The sequence below is a fragment of the Pipra filicauda genome, unplaced genomic scaffold (assembly GCF_003945595.2).
Source record: "Pipra filicauda isolate LSUMZ 115617 unplaced genomic scaffold, ASM394559v2 scaffold318_size846807_pilon, whole genome shotgun sequence".
NCBI lineage: Eukaryota > Metazoa > Chordata > Aves > Passeriformes > Pipridae > Pipra > Pipra filicauda.
In genome coordinates, this window is record NW_024104441.1 from 589741 (window position 1) to 609032 (window position 19292).

The 19292-nt window shown below is 44.8% G+C and overlaps 1 protein-coding gene and 1 long non-coding RNA gene across 2 annotated transcripts; one reads left to right on the forward strand and one right to left on the reverse strand.

Annotated features, from left to right (window-relative positions):
* Positions 1-418: 418 nt before the first annotated feature.
* ACOX2 (acyl-CoA oxidase 2) lies at positions 419-19218 on the reverse strand. Its single transcript, XM_027713850.2, has 15 exons — positions 19145-19218; positions 18212-18452; positions 16738-16900; positions 13955-14106; positions 13331-13438; positions 12495-12614; positions 11902-12017; positions 11333-11505; positions 10099-10261; positions 9239-9429; positions 7898-8059; positions 6835-6940; positions 3891-4108; positions 2049-2178; positions 419-1154 (listed from the first exon to the last, which is right to left on the reverse strand). Exons 2-15 carry the CDS (start codon positions 18369-18371, stop codon positions 1092-1094), a joined length of 2025 nt encoding a protein of 674 aa, XP_027569651.2. The 5' UTR covers positions 18372-18452; positions 19145-19218; the 3' UTR covers positions 419-1091.
* On the forward strand, positions 5563-9524 carry LOC120323687. The gene is made up of 3 exons (XR_005564403.1): positions 5563-5906; positions 6360-6498; positions 7787-9524. It is a non-coding gene; the product is annotated as an uncharacterized LOC120323687 (long non-coding RNA).
* Positions 19219-19292: the final 74 nt, after the last annotated feature.

Consider the following 19292-nt stretch of genomic DNA (forward strand, 5'->3'; position numbering starts at 1 on the left):
GCTGTTGGGAGTAAGAGAGTAAGTATTTTGTGGAGTGGATCCTGTGAAGTTCTTGTCACAAGTAGGTGGGAACTTTCCATTCCATGTCTCACTCTAAAGGCCTGTTTTGGGAGTGTATTTGTCCATCATATTTTGTCTCTCCCTGTTTATACATGCAGGTTTTTGACTTATGTAATAAGAGGCAGCAGCAAGAGCTTTATACTTCCTATCAGGGAGGGAAGAGCAGCAGAACTGATGAAGCTCAGGAAAAGTGGTTGTTTCTTTCTTGCAACGTGGTAAGAAATACTTGTGTTAACAGGCATTGAATTATAATCACAAGATGTTCTTTGCAACACTTCATTTACTAGCAAATTAATGACTAGCCTGGATCAGCCTGCCCTTTCCATAATTATGAAGTATAATAATTAGATAAGCAGTATTCCAAATAATACACTTTATTGGAGACCAAGATTTATAGAAAGACAGTATGAGCAGCCCTATTAATGGGAAGGTAAATTCTGCAGACTGAAACTGGCATCAGCTTTGTCTGAATCTTCATTAGGCAGGAATGTTCCACTGCTGAGCAAGTCAAGAGCTATTTTAATTGTCCAAACAGATGTACTTTCTAATATACTTTTTGATTGAAGAGAACAAGTTGTTCTTAGAAACCAAGGATCATAATTTTACTTTCACTGGATTTTTCAGTACAGTTGGTTGTTTTGGGGTTTTTTTTTGAAGGCACTGTATAGTTCCAACACCCTGAGAGGGGGTTCATAATGTGGTGGTGTTTTTTTTTTTTCTTCCTTAATCATCATATAGTGGATTTAGAAAAAGAATAAGGAAGCTGTTTGTTTTGATGCTGTCAGGACACTTCAGGTTAGAAAACAGCGAACCCTGGACCATTCCTGCGCTGTCTCATAGCAGCGGGTACCACTCAGCGCTGCTTGGCGTCTGTCTAATTGCAAATGGCTCGCTGAGAATCTTTCAGACTTGTTGTAACTGCAAGTAAGCAACTGATTATTAATTCTGATTAGTCATTACTGATGCTTCATAAATGTACTGCTGCACAAAGAACAGGAGGAAACGTGTGTCCTTCACTTGGAACACGTTCTTTATAATTTCGATAGTGCGTTGTGAAGAAGTGGCTTCAAATACCTCTCGTAGGCTGGGTTCATCTGTTCAGAAAGAGAATGTGGAAGGGAATTAATGGCAATTAAGAACAGAAAGGCTATAATTTTTTTCTTAAGAACAATCTCTGGAATACAGAAAGCTAGACTATTAAAAAAAAAAAAGCAAACAACAAACCACCAGCTATTTCAACTGTGTGCAAGATCTCATTCCTTATAGTATGTACTATCCTTCATAACCAGCACACAACTCATCCCAAATGGGACAGAATACTATTTAACTTCAAAAAATATGCTTGGACTTGAATGTTTGCTGAAGGCAAATTTTGTGTTTAGCTGTAGGATTTCAAAGGCTACTGATTAACACAGTAAAAATCTCATTCAGGGCAAAATGAGTTTTCAAACAGAGCAATGCATATTTACATTGTGCAGAATTTTACATTACTCCACAATATGGATGACTTAAGAAGAGAAAGTAAAGTTCTAAAGACCATGAAGGATGAAATTGCCTTGTTTAACATTTATACTCATTCTGGTTAAACATATTATTAAAAAACTCAAGTTTTGCACTAGTATCAGTGTATATAAAATACCCTGCATTTAGTGCTGTTTCATAATATGTATACAGACTTATTTTAGCTTATTTTGTACAATGTAACCTCAGTGATACAAATTTAAAAACCAAAACCACATGAGTGGCACATGACAGCCCATCTCCCTGGCACAGGTTCTAGTACTCTGCAGGCTCTAACTCATTTTCAGGTTAAATGTCTGAGCTCAGACTATGGGTGGCACGATTGGAGTGTCACAGGTCATTGTTCAGAGTGAGATACAAGGAATTAAAAGCTCATGTCTTTCATCTGTATTACTTTTATTAGAAGGAAAGCAAACAGTTTCTGCTCTGGCTAATGGGGAAGTTGTCTGGCTGTAACCCATCCATACCTTGTTGGTGGGGGACTTCTGAGCCCACTCGTAAAGCCGCTGATAAACCTGCCCGTCGTAACTGCCCAGCGCGGAGTTCAGGCTCTTGTCTGTGAAGTCGAAGGCATCCACCAGTGGAACGGCGTCCTTCCTACGGAGCAGAGCAGTGACATTTGTGTTACTGAAGCAGGTATTGCTTTGTAAGGGGGGAAGATAAACTTGGAAGTCAGTTGTCCAGGTTCCTCAGCCTAGAAGGTCTGCGCCAGTTTTTCTCCTTGTCTATACTGGGGGGGAAAGCCTGCTTCTTTTGATTCCTCAGAGGCATCTCTAGGTGACCCTGCCTTGGCAGGGGAATTGAACTAGATGATCTCCAGAGGTCCCTTCCAACCCTAACAGTTCTGCGATGTTCTACTAATACCCTGAGTTGTCTGTGCTGTTGAATGGGAGTTTGCAGGTCTTGTAATCACCTGGGCTCTGTCCCTAATTCCCTAATTCAGGACTCAGTCTCACATCAGATGTTTTCTCAGCACTCTCTGCCAGTTCTTTCTTTTGATTTTTGTCTTATTTTTCTCACGCTGTGGGTGTTTGTCTTATAAAATGGAATAAGGTTGCTATTGGATTGATGTGAAGTGCTTTGTTGATCTCCAACCTCCATCTACCTTTCAGTATTTCTATTACCTCATCATGAGGTGTTGACGTATTTTATTCTCTTTGTGGCTCTAAGAGCAAAGCAACCCTGACCCACACCAGGAGCCAGTCTGACAGCAACTGAGAGCTGCAGCACAGGCAGCTTTTTCTAAGCAGGAGATGGTTTCTCTTTCCTTGTCCTCCCATTGTCCTGCATGTAGGAAGTCCTGCTGGCTCTACCTCACACCCAAGGTACCGGGATGCAAAATGTTTGCATCTTCCAGTTCCTTTTGGGTAAGGGCTCTTCGGGGGTTTGGGAAAGGCTGAGATTTTGCTACAGACCAGGAAGTGTTTGTATTCTTTCTACTAATTGTAAATATGTAAATACTCACTTCATTCTTGAATCCTGTTAACAAGGCGTGGACTAAAACAGAAGTTGCAATGAATTCCAGAGGCAACAACATGTTAGTCTTTTGCAAATGTTAATGTTGAGCTCATCACTTAACTCAGATTCCATGATCAGTTCTGAAAAGCCTTGCTCTTTGGCTCAGCCCTGTTCAGCCCTTGCTTGTGGTGTGTTCTTGTTTCTCTCCATGTGGCTTAAGCAGAATTTTACATAAAACTTCTCTGCACCATAATCTGTTCTAAACAAACAGTACTGAGTAGTGAAAGATGAATGCTTTGTCAAAAGGCCTTTGTGAGTGTTGTGGTAAGTGAAAACCTTAACATAACTCAGAATTCACAGAGTTAGTGACAAATTGTGTCGAGCAGATGCATCTGAAGTAGCTGTAGGCAGGATTGTTTGGGTACCAGTTGCAGCTCAGCCATGGCAACAGAGTGGGCTGTATTAGCTGCGGCTTGAGCAGATTCTGCAGTGTGTGATGGGTTGCTGTGGCTGCCTCCTGCCAGTGCTGCTCTGACTACACATTTTCGTGTTTTCGCTCTACTGAAAATGGTATAAAGTGTTCAGGACTTCTTCATTTATAATTTAAGATTTCATGTTACAGAACTTTCAGAGATTGCAGAGGAGCTGGACACTTGTCATGGTCTGTTTTACCATGAAAACAAGCTCTGTGTAGATGTTTCAATCAATTTGTAGTGCTGCCAGGCAATGAAAATAAAAACTGAACGAGGTGAATTGACTGTGGAGATGTTGCCATAGGTACAGTAGCACCATTTTATATCTATTACAGGGACAAACTGAATAGCTGTGTGTCTCCTGCCAGAGCAACTCACCGAATAACAGCCAGGAGGTCCAGGTAGGATGCTGTGACCATGTCCATCTGAGCTGCAGATATGTATCCATCATGCAAGAAGGCTCCTGTATTCAAGAAGATCCCATGTAGTGCAAAGAGGTCACAGAGATGTTTCATAATCCTCTGGATGCCAGCCTTGGTCTCGAGTTTTTCCACAGTTTCTGCAAAGTTTTTCACTGTGATGTAGTGGCAGTGAGCCTGGAAAACAAACGCAATCAACAGTGAATGCACCTCAAAACACTTTTAGTAGGTCAAGTGACTCAAATGTTCTTGCAAAGAATATAAAACCTTTTCATTTCCTTGGCACTTCTCCAGTCTGTATCCTTTGTTTGCTGGGTGACCAGGCCTTTTGCATTCATGGCTTACAGCAACAGCAGACAACAGAATTAGGGTTGTAAACAGTCAACACTGTGGTATTTGTAAACTCTAGAAAACTGCTTCAGAAATCATGTTAGTACTTACTCTAAATATTTCTGATTAATATCCCAAAGAGTTTGTGTGAAGGAAACACATTGGAATGTACTTGTGTTGACCCCTAGCAAGTGAATCTTGATTGTACATCAACAGAAAAAACCTCCTTACTTGAAGACCTTGGGTTCATGGTACTTTGGGATCAGTGTCTACAAGGCTTCAGCTCTGGAAACGTCACTGAAGAACAACCAAACTTACCTCCCACTTTTGTGGTTTTAAGAAAACTGATAATTTCTGGGTCAGACACCAGTAAAGTACCTGACTGCCAAATTACATAAATATTAGCTGAGGTCCAGAGCTAATGAAGCAGGTTGACCCCACCTGTCTGTGGGGTGACTCTTGCTATACTGACACTGCTGTGGGTGGTTGGTGGTGTTGGGAACTGTGTGGCTCCACTCCCCCACTGCACAGTTCTCCTCCCAGCTGTGGGTGTAAGCATGGCACACCTGCACTGAAGCTCTTCCTGCTGGCACGGTGGAGCAGCATGGACTGCAGAACCTGCCTGAGAAGCCGAGTGTCTACTGAAGCAATTAACGTGTGGGGAGTCTGCCCAGTGTCTGAACTACACAGCTGGGAGCTGGCAGGCATCAGTTCATAGAGCTGCTATGCCAGTCGTGTGTGAGTCTCCAGGGAAAGTGTGGGATTAGAAGTAAATACAGAAATGCCCCAAGAAGGCAGCAGATTATATCAAGATTCTAAAGTTATGGGGCAAACTCAAGGGTTTTGGGTGACTCTTCCTGTCTCGGAATTATTTAAGAAACTTTAGGGGCCCAGCTCTCATTTTCTGAGGAGTCTAGCAGCACAGTCACCACTGACAATACCACAGCCAGCCCTCTGCATATGTTAGGCTCTTCAGAAATGGTTTATTTCTGACTAGTCTCATGTCTAGGTTCATTCTCCTCCTTGCTTCTCAGAGAGAGTTGGATTCTAGCTCCTCTGACATATGATCCCCCCTCCTCTAAAGTCCAGAGACCTTGGCCACCCATTTGAGTGGGTGCAGGAGGAAACAACTTGTTCAGGTTTGTCTGCAGGGGGTGCTGGTCAGAGCTTTTTCTAGAGGTAATCTTGAATGGGAACATTTTGCTTCTGTTTCACTCCCCTAAAAATATATTTACATTTAAAAAAATATTGGGAACGTAATTTTTAAAAGTCACTTTGTTCATGGGAGGTTTCCTTTGTTTTTGAGGCAAGTACAGAGTTTTTCTGCTTTTTTTCAAAGTTACAGCACTGAATATTTGCTGCTTACAGTGAGTCTGTCTAATTGAAAATGTGGGGTGATGCACGGAGGACAGGTGACCACAAAAAATGCTGCTGCTGACATCAGGTCTTTGCTCCCTTACTCACTGAGTTCTTGTTTTGAAGGATTTATATCTGTGCTTGTATCAATGCTTCCCGTGGTTTTGAAAGGTTCTTGGCTGTTGCTGAGAAAGGTTTGACTCATCAAGGACTTCATCTAATTGACTGACTACAAGGGGGCTTGTCCCTACTATGAAACCACCACGATAGTGGTGATCACCCCTGCCAGGTATGTGTACGATTCCTTTTTCCCTGTCAGGGGCTTCTTGCTGAGTCCATTTCACTCTGGCTGAATGGTAGATTAAAACTAGATGTTTTTCATTAAAAATTCAATGAAGTTAAAATCATGGATCTGTTTCAAAATCTTCCTTTCCTCAGCAAAGGAAGGAAGGAAGGAAGGAAGAATTTCACCATAATTGCAGAGGAATTGCACTTAATTGCATATTAAAAATTTTGTTTTTTGGAGATACAGAAACATTGACGGGTTTCGCTTTCATTAAAATTTAGGTATTTTCTCCCCTCCTGCTTTGTTTTCTGCTTAGTTCTGCACTAACTCTTGTTTTGGGGAACAAATGTTGCTGTCCCAATCCTACTTCATCTGAAGCATGTCTTATTAATTTGACTTTGATTTGATTTTTCTTTCGGTAGTAGTTAACGTTGCACTTCATTGTTTTCCTTGCAGTTATCTTTCCTTGGGAGAGAGGCAGATGGAAGAAATACCAGGCATGTTTCACCCTTGCTGTGACTCTACCGGCTTTCAGTGGGGTGGCTTTGGGAAGACTTTCCTCTGGGAGCCAGAAATGTTGGATTTTTACAGAAAGGTGAATGTTGGCTGGAGATGGTGGGTTCTTGTTGCAGGATATGGGATGCCTGATTAGGCTAGCAGTGGCAGCATAACTGTTGAAGGTATTTTTCTCCATTTCTCCTCCTCCTAGTCTTTTCTACCTGACCTCTTCAGAGAGGAAATTTTTCAGATCAGGAATTGCTTCTTTCTATGAGTTTCCCACCATGCAGACCACAGTGATGGTCTTTGTGGTGTCCCTTAGATGCCAACAGAAAACAATAAACAGCACTGAGTTTTTAAGCTAATCCTGCCATTTCTGTTGCATATTGTATCATGAAGACAAACATCAAATAAGCAGATAAATTTTGCTAACCTTTGCAGCCTGCACCAGCTGCACAGTGCACTGGTTCCATGCGTCGTACTTCTTGGCTCCAGACTGAATCAAATCCTGTAGTTTAGCTGCTGTGCTGCTTATGAGCCTGGAAAATTGAAAAAGCATAAGGCACACTGTTTGTGGATGGAGCAGCCCACATGCACACGGTTCTCATTTGGAGTCGTGTGTGCTCAAATGGCAAACTGGCATTTCTGACATCTGGAGTTATCTACACTGGGTGTGAGTGAACTTAGATCATGCAAAATCTGAGTAAAAACTGGGGAAGCACCCAGACCACCCTGGTACTGGAGGATTTCTGCCTTCTCAGCTTCCAGGGTAGATAACCAAGGGGTTGGCTGAGCTTTTCCTGGATCGTGTTTGTAAGGAGAGTTTGCAAAACAAATAGTAATACTGGACTGCTCTTACATTATGTTTCTCCTTTTCTACACAGGGATTCAAATCCTGCTCCCATTGACACCAAAGATTTTGCAAGTGGCTCTGTTTTTACTCTGGTTTCAATGACAGCAGGGTTGTCTCTTTACCTGGTTTTCAGAGATGACACCTATAGAGCCCATAACCATGCACATAATTCCAATGAGACCACTCATGGTACCATTATTACTTGTGTTGAGTGGCTGAATGTGTCGTTGAAAGGCTACAGACAGAATGAGAGGCTGTGTGTTTGCTGTGGTGTTAATTGAAAACAAACATCCCTTTCTCAGGTATGTGAAATTTTAACATTCTGTATAAAATTGCTCAGGATCCAGTTGCCTAAAGGTTTTATTGGATGGCAATTCAGTGATGTGGTCTGGGATTTACTTAAATGGTGCCACCAACTCTGTGAACGTAGTTGGTTGGTAGCATGTGGCTTAAGAACTTCTGAGTGTGAAAGCTCCATACTGGACATCTGACATGGCTGTTAATCCTGTGTAGTCTTCCTTTTCTCTTTCAGGAGCAGATGGTGCCAATCCTTGTGTAACTTATGTTATTTTACCTCCCTTGAAATGAAGGAAGAAGCTGAGCTCTGAACACATTTCTGATGTCTCCCGTTCTCCGTACTGACCTGACTGCCACGTGTTGATAGGCCTCAGTGTAAATATCTGGACTGAGAAAATCTGACTTGTTCTTGGCTGGACACTTCCCAGGTTTCACTGCAGCCAGATAAGTGACAGATGGTGGAACAGGCTGGCCAGCGCTGGCTGCCATGAAGCACTTAATCAGGAACCTGGGAAGAGAGCAAAGTCAGAGCAGGGTATGGTGGTGATCTGCACACAGCAAATAGTCATGCAAAAAGTGTAAAGCAGGAGCAGGTATGGAGCAGCAAGGTGCTGCAGTGGTCCAGAACGGACTTGAACAAGTAATGACCTTTTGTTTTGCCTGTTACTCGCAGTAACCTGATCTGTGGTGGCTCTCAGGGGTAGCCTATCTACTGTATTTAATGCTGCAGCAGCCTGTAGTGATGGGTTTTTCAGCAGAAACTTGCTGTGGCTTTTAGCAGTCTCAGCGGTGTGGTGATTAGATACATTATCAACTTTGCAACCTGAGTCTTAATGCTCTGGGAATCTTAGTAGTGGTTTGGTCTTACCCTCTGTGATCCCCAACATACAGTCACATTATGTTAACAAACACGAGACCCTTTCTTGGAGATTGTGTACAAGGAGAATTCTCCACTCCCTTATTTTTTAGCACCTCTGCTATGAGCTAGACTGACCAGGTCTGGCATTAAAAAGTTACAGCATTTCTCTTGACCTTGCTGTTGATCTTGCTTCTTGAAGAAGCAGTAATGAGCCCAGAAGTGTCTGCATGCAAGCACAGAGCTACATGGTTGCTCTGTCTCTGGGAAGTGCACTGCTTTTCTCCTTCTAGTAAAAACACACATTATTAAAAGTTCAAGCAGCTGTAGTTTTTTTCCTGTATTTCATGCGCTCTGGATAATCATCAGTCTGCGTGTTCAGAGGAAAGTGGTGTTCTTGGAGCATGACTCATCCACTTTCAGTATCCAACAACTTTGTTTTCTCTGAATCTCACTTAACCAATACTGTGTTCTGGCCTCACTTTTACCAATGTTGTGTTACATTGTACCATTGTTACAATGGTTGCTTAAAAAATAAACCACAAAACTTGTATAGCAATGTATTTGCTGTGCTAGGAGGCAAAGAGGAAAATGAGGTTATGCAGAGCAGCACCTGCATACGTCCCCAAACCAAAAATAGAAGAGATAATCCAATTCCCACACACCTCCATGCCTGTTAGACAGAAGACATGAATAGTTTATGTCCTGAGCTGTATTTTTAGAAGGTGCTGTGAGAAAGGAGTAGCTGGTTTTACTGGTTTTGGAGAAGAAGTGGTAGAGGCTGAATAAACGAGGGCACAGGCTTTTAGATGAACACATTTGAATTGTTACCTGGCAGTTTGCAGGAGCAAGATGGTGTTTTCCCCTTCATAAATACAAGAGGCAAGTATTTTGGTATACAAGGAAGGGAGTCCACTCAGCAGGGAGTAGCCATGTCCCCCACAGGCCCGGAGGCAGATCTCCACTGCTGCAGTGCTGTGGTGAGTGATCACGGCTTTAAAGCCCGAAGACAATGCATGAAGCTGTTAAAAAAAAAGGGAAAAAACCAAAAGCAAAGTGTTACTGGTGTAAGTGTTCTAAAACAATCCTCAGAATAAATGTCCTTTTTTTAATCTTGTGCAACTTCTGGACATGAAATCCCTGTCGGGTCCCCCTTTGCATGCTGGTAGCACCCATCTCCCTGAGCCTGGCCTTTGGTGTCTGCCTGGGATGCTGCACAGCCTCCTGCTGGCCACACTGTAGTCAGTTTATGCATTTTTGGGTTTCTCTCAACCAGCTGTGGCTTCGACCACCTTTGTTCAGAGTGTGTTTTCATTTCAAGCACCCAATTGCAAAATCTTCTGTTCCATCTAAAAAGTCACATTTTTGGTTTTGGCTCAGAAGAGAGTATTTGCACGTGCATTTGTAGATGAAGTTGTGAAATAACGCTTTGTGCCACCAGCCACTTGGAACGAGGTTTTTAAGCAAACAGACATGCTTTTCAAGGACTTTGCAATAGTTCCCAAAACAAAAAATTTGGGGCGGTAGAGTGAATGTTGTCGCTGACTGGTTGTGGACCTGGGACATGCCATTTGATCTCCTACTGATTCCTCTTTCTCCAGTTCTCTAGCGAGAGGAATGCTTGTCCAGTTTGCTAAAATCTTTTGATATCTGGAGATGAGAACTGCTGTATGAATCCTGCTGCAGCTCACCTCTGGCAGCATGTCAAAGTTCTTCCTCTGGATCTCTCTGTACCCCCTGTCAAACAGCTCCTGCAGGTAGTTGTTGATGAAATGAAAGGCATAGGCTGCTGCCAACTGGGGCAGCAGTTTCTCTTGCTGAGTCTGGTAGTCAAGGATTTTTGCTTCTTGTTCCCTGTTGGAAGACAGCTGATGAACTAGGGAAAGTGTGGACACAGGCATAGCTACTGCTACAGTCGCAGAACAAAAAATAGCATTTTTCATTACCAAGAAGCAGTGTGCAAACAGGACTGAGCTGATGGTGTGGCAGCAAATCTGCCCAGCTTGCTGAGCTGTTGGAGAGACAAACCCTTCGAGAAAAGAAAAGGGATTTTTCTGCTGTGTTGATGAACCAGCCTAACAGCACAGAAAAGGCTCAGTGCAGAGGGGGAACAGGAACTGCGAGAGAGGAAAAGGATGAAGCCTTCAAGGACAGCAAGTCGTTCCAGGGGAGATGGTGCCACTACACCCTGAAAAACTTCTGCTTTTCAAACAGAATCTTTGTGGCCCTGGGTGTAGACTCAAAAAAAATTGAGTCTAAATTATTTTGAGCTTTTTTTTTGGATGTTCTTTACCTCTTTTTCTGTGGTTAGTACACTCAGGGCTTCAGTCATTGGAACTGGTTATTACAATTGTTCAACATGCTGCACTCTTCTGTTTGGTTTGTGTTTGAACCAAACCATGTTCTCATTAGGATCCTTCTGCTTTTGACAGGAGATTTAAATGGAAATTTTTGTAATCCATTCAAATTAAAAATAACAGGGATTCTTGCCAGACTAATACAATTCAGCGTTGTAAAGCGTGGATACTGGATTTCTGGATGTTGGAAGGTATTTTAACATTGCACCCACTAGTAGGATGCTATGGAATAAGAATTCAGCAGCTTGTCCACTTTGTCTGGATTCTGCTGAGTTAGGGGATTGCATTAGGGGAAGGCCAGTTATAAAAAATAAGTTGCCTGTCTGAACCGCTGAGCTATTCAAACTATGAAACTTATCTTGGAAAGAACCGTAAACATTCTCTTGTACTTTGACTGAAGCTCGTTAATGTAAATAACGGGGGGAGCACGTTCGTCATGCCCTGCCTGGGCCAGGAAATCAGCCAGTGATGGGCTGAAAGATAAGATGAAAAGCAGAAACACAAACTGGTGCAGGGGAACGTGGTGTGTAGTCCCCTTCCCACTGCTGCAGGCTCTGTGTGGCATTACCCAGGCTTTAACTTGGACTGCCGGCGAACCACGGAGTACCGGATGGCGATGGTGCAGGCTTTCATGAGGGGGGTCAGAACCTCGTCTGAAATGAGGGAAATGCGCACTGCAGTCATTGTGAAATAATTAATCTTCTGTGACCCCTGTCTTACATAGGTGCCGTCTGGTCGAACCTGGAGTAGAGAGAGGGTGTTAGATGCCGCCTTCTTCAATACTAAGGTGGCTGTGTAATCACTAAGCATAGGGTAAAATGGACATAAAAATCCTTCTCTGAATGCAAACAATGTTTTTATGTGTGATGGATGGAAGATATCTGTTTAAAGAGACAAACTCTTACTGTTTCTGGCTGAGATAGGTTCTGCCAGCCCTGTTATCCCCGGTGTCTGAATGTGGAATTCTTGACACCGAGTTTCATTTAGGATTCAGGTAACTTCTGCCCTTGATAAAACCTCAGAGACTTGCAGACACCTCGAAGGAAGATTTTTGTCCTAAATTTAGGCAAGTCCCTGTCTCTCTGGTTGTGCAATGAGAGTCTGATGGGCAAGTCTGTGATGTGAGTCCATACATACCTCGCAAAACTTGCTCAGCATGTTCTCCCGGGGGATGCGCACGTTCTTCAGCATGAGGTAGCCATTGTCAATGGCCTCAAAATTCATTTTGGGACCAATGTCTCCTGCAGTTATGCCTGCAGTAGGAGAAAACAGAGCCTGCTTACTTCCACTTGAACTTTTTTCTCCCTCATTTTGTGTCAGGCTGAGGATCTCAAAGGAAGGGCATGTTCAGCTCTGCTTCTTCCCCAGCATGGAAGATCTCGCCTGAGGGGTGAAACAGGCATTCGAATGCCTTCTGGTAGTTTGTTTCCATGATCCATCAACAGATGGATCCGTGTTGGCTGGGGCCAGAACTGAGGTGTTAATGGAGAGGTGCTCAGAGCAGGCCAGGCTTCTGGTTAAGACGAGAGCTTGGTCTGAACATGCCTGAGGATATGTTAGATTTCCCTTTAGATAAGAAGGTTGAGGTTAATGATAACTATGCCTTGGGTATCTCTCTTGGCTTGGTTTTGGCAATTTTAACTCTCCCTGGGCCCAATGTTTTAGAAAACCTTTAAGGGCAAAACAGGCAGAGCACCTGCACAAGTGCTGAGGTGTCTGGGGTTGTTTACCTGGGCAGAGTGAATGGTCCTGAAGGCTGCGTATCTGCACGATGAAGGGATGGATGCCATAGCACTTCCCGTGGATGTACAGCTGAGCAAAGACCACTGTGTGGGTCGCTGATCGTCCCACTGCAAGAAGAAAACCAGCCCCATTCCCTTAAGACAAGGTATAGCACAAACACTTCCGCAGTTAACAGCGGTCAGTGTAATTGTGTGTTAGGTCCCACTAAGGCAGGGCTCAGCACAGGTCTGAGCCACAGGTGCTGGAAGCCTAAAGCTGAGCCTGTTCTTGGCTCTCAGAAGCTGCACCATCATTCTGCCACTGTTGCTGCCCACGAGGCTTGGATTACTAGTTTTGCATCAGAATATGAGAAAAAATAAGCAGGTAAAGTTCATGCAGTGCTGAGAGAGTGGGAAGTGCTGTGGCTGTTGCAGTGACTCCAGTTATTTTCTGTGAAATACCTTCCTGAAGGGAGCTGAGAATTTCACACTTGAATCCTTTATGCTGAGACTGTCTGATGACTTGAATCCTTTATGCTGATGACCTCCCTGCAGTTTTTGGTTGCCTGAGTATCATTGAGAAAGAAGATTTATTCCTACTGAGGCAGGAGTTTCCCTGAGTGAAATTCTCCAGCCCTGCCACCCAAGAGGTTTTGGTAGATGATGGTGGCTCCCTTCTTGGCCTTTGAACTTGGTCAAACCCCTTTCTTGCCTCTCAGTGAGTGCATCTCTTACAGAAGTCCTCTGCTAGCACCTGGGCCCTCAAACATGGAGCTTAAGCAGGGTAGGTGGAGTAAGTAAAGGAGGCAAATGAGGAAACCCAAAATGTTTTGTGTGGTACTTACTGTCTCCAGGCCACCACTTCATGGCAGAGATCTTTGGTGTGTTCAGTATAAACTCCTGAGTAGCAATATCAAAGATGGCTGTTGTTTCCAAACCCTGAAGATAAGTGCCTTTAAAAAAAGAAATTTAAAAAAAATTCTATCTCCTGATGTAACACAAGGATGGAGGGAGTGAATGGTCCCTGGGGACTGGTGTGGGTATTATCAGGGTTTTGTGGTTTACCCTTCTGACAAGAACCACAGGTCAATGCTTGCAATGACCCCACACCATTTCTTGCACAAATCTCTTAAGCCCTGTGGTACTCGGGCATCTGCCTGGCTCCTGGTGACAGCCATCAGCTGGACAAGCTGCCTGGCTGATCCCCTCCCCTGCTGGTGACTGCCTGCTGTCCAACCACAGGCTTTCATCCTCGCTGTTGTTAAGTTTTCCATATTGACAAAACCAAAGCCAGTGCATCTCCAGCTTGCAGAGGAACGCTGAGGACATCGACCTCTAACATGCAGGAGGCATTTCCACCCAGCCACCCCTGTCCCCAGGGAAGGATGGACAGTTTGGACTCAAATTTCCATGAGAATTTGGCTGCAGCCTTTTGTCCTAAGGAAACACTGTTTTCCCCACAGCCTTACCATGTCCCAGTTCAGTCTGGGCGTAGCTTCCAATGAGCCGGAGCTGGGCGGCGAGAGGAATCCACTTGGCAATCTGTTTGTCAGAGCCCAGCACCGAAATACTTCTCATGAAGACGCGGTGAAGGAGAAAAGCGACGTCCCCGGACAGCGCCCTGCTGAGAAGGCACAAGGGGTATTTCTAAGGGGATGAAGTTCCAGGCATGTGATGAATGAGGCAGTGGCACTGCGGTGGTCACCAGACGGTACCACCTGCTGCCTTTTGATTTCTGCCTTGTCATACTTTAGCCAGCAGCCAGCAGCAGCACAGCGTTGCAGGAAAAGAGCTCTTCCAAGCTGCTTTTGTTCCTTCTTTCATAGCAGTTTGCTTAAGTGTTGCTCGCTTATTATCTCAGTTGCTCTTGGAGGAATTATCTGTTCTGAGTAGCAGATGCTCAGCTAAAAACACAGCCCGGCTCCAAAGCTCCTGTGGCTCTGAGGCTTGTGAGCCCTTAATATCTTTTTTTTATTTCCTGATTATTTAATTCATATTTTGAGGCTGAACTAAAAAAGTCAAAAAAACCCAAAAAAACCCCACCCTTCTTTAAAACCCCCAAACCCTGGCAATTCACTATGGGGCACATTAGACTGAATTACACATAGGTATCTGGATTTTTTGAGCCTTCTCATTCTGGGGAAATAAGATTGGTATGTTGGGTTTGTTGCTGTACTTTTTGCTATGTGTTTGCTTTCTGTTGCTGTCAGTGAACAATATTGGGGTTCATGGAGATTTGGCCTGACTTGACATGTTTTGTTTTCTTGTGGGAAAATTCAAATACATCTGCATAACACCTGGTTTATCGTCTGGTCAGGCCCTTTGCCATGATCCTCTGCATACATCCTAAAAAGCACTATTCCAGAAGCTGTGTATGAGAACTTGGGTACAGCCATTTCCATGGTGCAAATCAGAAATTAATCTGTTTTAAGCTTTTTCTGTGTGTGAGAAATCCTAAGAAAACATGAGGAATATAGTCCCTCTTCCTGGGATTCCTCAGTTCTGGTTGAATCACCTCACAGATATAGGTACAGGTACAAGTAAGTGGCTGTGCTGTTCTCAGTAGCTGGGTGGCTGTTAGCACATTGCTTTACTGCAGTGCTCTAGTGAGCATCTCCTTCCACATAGATACCTTTTATTGTTAACAAATGATTCTGACCTTTCTTTTATACTGGCCCTGAGAGAGAATCAATCATGCTGAAACAGTGGGGGGAAAAATATGAACAAAGAAGTTAAAAGGAAATTGCTTTGATTAGCAGAAAATGACTTAATGAATCCTTGGCAGCCTGTCCAGAAATAACGTTCCTTTAGCTGCAATTTGAAAAGCTCGATTTTTAAATTGTGCGAGTGATTCACTGTGCCTGGCACCAGGAGCACCGGGATTCTGTCATAAGAGCTTGGTGCTCACCCGGTGTTTCATTAGGCAAGAGCTGCCCTGCCAGGCAGCTCTGCTCCTAATCCAGCAAAATGGGACAACACAGGGCTGGCCCTGCCACAGCCCTCGGCATCAGGGGGCCTGATAAAAGCACACCTGGGTGGGAGAGGGGGTGGAATTTCATCAGGTTTTTAAAATATGCTGGGATTTCTTTTTTCTTCTGAGGGAGGAGTGGAGAGCTGCTTTTAAATGGGAATATAATGATCATGTCCAAGAGCTCTTGATGGAGGAGTTCCCCCTTCATTAGTCCCGCTCACTGTAGGCAGTGAAGAGTTTAGCATAAAAAATTATAGATGGAGACAAACTTTTTTGCAGGGCCTGTTACCATAGGGCAAGAGGTAATGGTCTTAAACTAAAAGAAAGTAGATTTAGACTAGATATAAGGAAGAATTCTTTCTCAATGAGGGTGGTGAAACACTGGAACAACTTGTCCAGAGCGGTGGTGGATGCCCCATCCCTGCAAACATTCCACGTCAGGCTGGATGGGGCTCTGAGCATCCTGATCTAGATGAAGATGTCCTTGCTCACTGCAGAGTGTTGGACTAGAGGACTTCTAAAGGTCTCTGCCAACCCAAACTGTGCTAGGATTCTATGAAATACTAGAAAGTGGCTCTGAGTGTCAGTGGTGAGCTGTAAGGGGCTTTGCCCCTCTGGTGATGCTTCTGAACTTGCACCTTCCTACTGGGTATGTAGAGAGTGCACCAGGCAACAGTGAGGCAGGAATTTATTTAGCAAAGGGAGAAAGAAGGAGGGGCAAGTAATTGAATTCTGGAGCTCAACCCCACACAAAGCATTAAGAAAACTTTATAAAGAAAGGATTGCGAAAATATTTTATTCCCATTTACCGGAAAACTAAGGTGAGTTTTTTCTTTCTTTCCCTTCCTCCCCCCCTTTAATATAATGTGGGTTTTCTAGATGGACAAAATGTCATCTTTAATTTAGTTGCAAATCAGTAATGTAACAGCAACAGCACCACTTCCAATGCTGGTTATACATTTAAAAATATCTGAGGGGTGGTATGAGAGCTGTAGCAGAAGTAAGGAGCTTGCTGAAGTGGAAATATCATGTTGTGGCTGTGAACTGCTGTGATCTATCATGCTGTACCCATGTGCTGCTCTCTGAGAAGTTCCCTGCTGTGTACCACCATTTTCCCTTTTCCCAAGTGTGCTGCTAAAATAAAAACCTGCACCATGTTTTTATCCAAACCTGTTCTATCAGCTGTTGGTCTCTCCCAGCCTTTGCTAAAGCTGATTCTTGTAGGCATCCAAAACTTTGAAAAAAAGAGTTGCACATTAACAAAAAATAAAGATAAATCACCTGTAAATGTACTTATATTCAGGTCCATTCTCAGTCCATCCCATCTCATGCATCTTTTTCTGGAGATGAACAGCCTTCCTGACTGCTGCTTCGTACCTCTCATTTTGGGTCTGGAAATACTGGTTTTCACTGCTAAATACAGGGTCGGATTGGATAGCTTCCACTGCAAGGCAATACAGAAGAGTTAGTTCTCCTGGGGCTGGGGAGGTGCAGGCAGTGCCTTGAGCCCTGCTTGGGAGGAGTGGGCAGGACTGGACCCATGGATACTGATGCTGTGACTTATTAGCACCTGCCTGTAGGCAAGTTTTATTTTGCCAGTCCTGGCTCCCAGGGTTGTCACGTCTAACTCTGAAAAGCAGTGGGTTTGGGGAAGGAGAAGGGGAACCGAGGGGGCCTGAGGGCTCTGTTGAGTGGAAATGGTGACCCTGCAGGGTAAGGCACCATCCCTGTTCAGAGAGTAAGAGGTGACTTTGGGGCAGAATCACAGAATATTCTAAGTTGGAAGAGACTCACAAGGATCATCAAGTCCAATTCTTAAGTGAATGGTCCAAATCGGAATTGAACCCACAACCTTGGCATTATTAGCACCATGCTCTTACCAACTGAGCTAATCTCAAGATGCTATGGATCCCTCTGCCTCCAGTTGCTGCTCCCATCCTTGTTCCAGCAAGGGCTGTGGTTAGCTGGATTTTGCCCAGAGGGTGGCTAATGGCTGGAGCCTTCTGGGTGTCTTGCTCAGCACCAGAGCTCTGGTTTGGGATGTTACCAGCCCATGGCAATGTTGCAAAGCAACTCAGAGTCACTATTTCTGTGTCTGCCTGGAAACTGCCCCTGCTCCATTTTGCTTTGTCTATTCACATGTAAGGTTACACTGAATTCCATTGGCACCATGAAGTGTGTGATCCCAGCAGCCTGTGCTGTTCTTGTTTGATAAGTGTATAATACAGATGTAGTTATAGAGACAAAAGAGAGGGTTCCTCTGTTCCTTCTGAGCATGCAGTCAGTTTTTGACACACTCATGACGAGTGAGAGCAGCTCAGCCTTGCTGAGCCACCCACGCAAGACATTCCCCACCTGGATGAGCCTGATGTGCCGAGGAGGGTCGCTGGCTGTGGCTCACACATGGTGTGCATTGCTGCACAGCAGCACTAAGCCCCTGCACACATCCCACTCACACAGGGACACTCAACCCTCAGTTCTTGCATTCCAGTTTAACCAGTCCTGCCAGAGACACTGGGGACTGGAGCAGGGAGGAGGAAAAGCTTCAGACAGCAGGAGTGGCTGCGGAGGAGTCGTGCTGATTTACACTAAGAGAAGACTCCAGCTCCACACTTCTACTTTTTTAAGAGATGGGTGATAAGCAAATGCCCAGAAGCACAACCCCCACCATGCTGCAAAGGAGGAGCAGAACAGCAGGGACACCCAGGCACGGCCTGTGCCAGCTCCCCAGCAGGGCCTTGTAGGGCTCACTCACCCACCGCTCTCCGTATCCGAGTCTGCTCTGCGCCACCATCCAGCAGGGCCGTGAGCTTTTCCACGCAGAAGGAGGCAGTTTGCCTCTCGCTGGCCAGGTCGGGATTCACGCTGCCGAGCACCGAGCCCTGCGAGTACTTGCTGGTCTCCAGCAGAGCCATCCTGGAGCCCGTCAGTGGATGCCTGATGAAGGTGTTGGCACAGCGAGGAGTGGTTTCGGTAGGCTGGCCGAGATGTTGTACCTGTACGGGGGTTACATGAATATTTAGGCACCTATCCTGTCCTCATTGCAGTGATGTGGACAATGGAGATTTATGGTACTTCTAAGAACTCAAACTGCAGGTTTTATGATATATTTTTAAGCGTAAAATATTTTACTTTCCCCAGTCTGTGCGCAATATTTTATCAGTTAGTGTGGCAATATCCCACACCTATGTGTTAATATTTAAGGGAGTTTCTGGCTTGGGGCTCACAGGCACTTCCTGTGCTCCCTGTGTCCTGCCATGGGGTTCAGCTTTATTTACGTTAACTCCCAAACTTGTAACCCCCATGTTCAGCAGGATTTATCGCAGGATCCTAGTAAAAAAAGGTGTGGCGTGTGGAAAATAAACCAGATTTTTCCCTTGAAGAGGCTGCTGCCTTCCCAAACATTCCATTACTTTAAGAAACGTAAACTCTGGAAACTCCTGCAAATGTGTTATTAATTCCTGCTTTTCTGATATTCAGACCTTTAATTCAAAGTGCCTCATTGTCTCGGGAGAGAGGAAAGCCCCCGGGCAGGGTGCTGGGTACGCAGGGTTGGAGTCGCCCAGCGCTGCCCTTGAGCCGTCACGGGAAGCAGCGCTCGGAGTCAGGGACGCTTCCTCTTCCGCGAGGCTGCGTAAGGAAAATCCGCGACTCCTTTCGCTTCGTGCGACCGCGAACCCCCACGTACCTTGTCCGACGCGTCCCTCGGGAGCCGCCCCGGCTGCTGCTTCCCTGGCTGGGCCGCGGCTCCCGGCGTCTCTGTGTCCCTGTGCCCCTTGTCCCCGGGTGTTCCTGCGTGTGCTGACCTCTGCAGGCAGGAAAATCCCGCCGATCCC

Excerpts from the sequence above, each read along its gene's own strand:
- ACOX2 (XM_027713850.2), bottom strand. The coding sequence starts at position 18,371 with ATGGCTCTGCTGGAGACCAGCAAGTACTCGCAGGGCTCGGTGCTCGGC. Across the intron at positions 4,109-6,834 it reads AGCTGGTGCAGGCTGCAAAG|GCTCACTGCCACTACATCAC; the intron begins GTTAGCAAAATT and ends TTTGTTTTCCAG. Across the intron at positions 1,155-2,048 it reads AGAAGTCCCCCACCAACAAG|ATGAACCCAGCCTACGAGAG; the intron begins GTATGGATGGGT and ends CTTTCTGAACAG.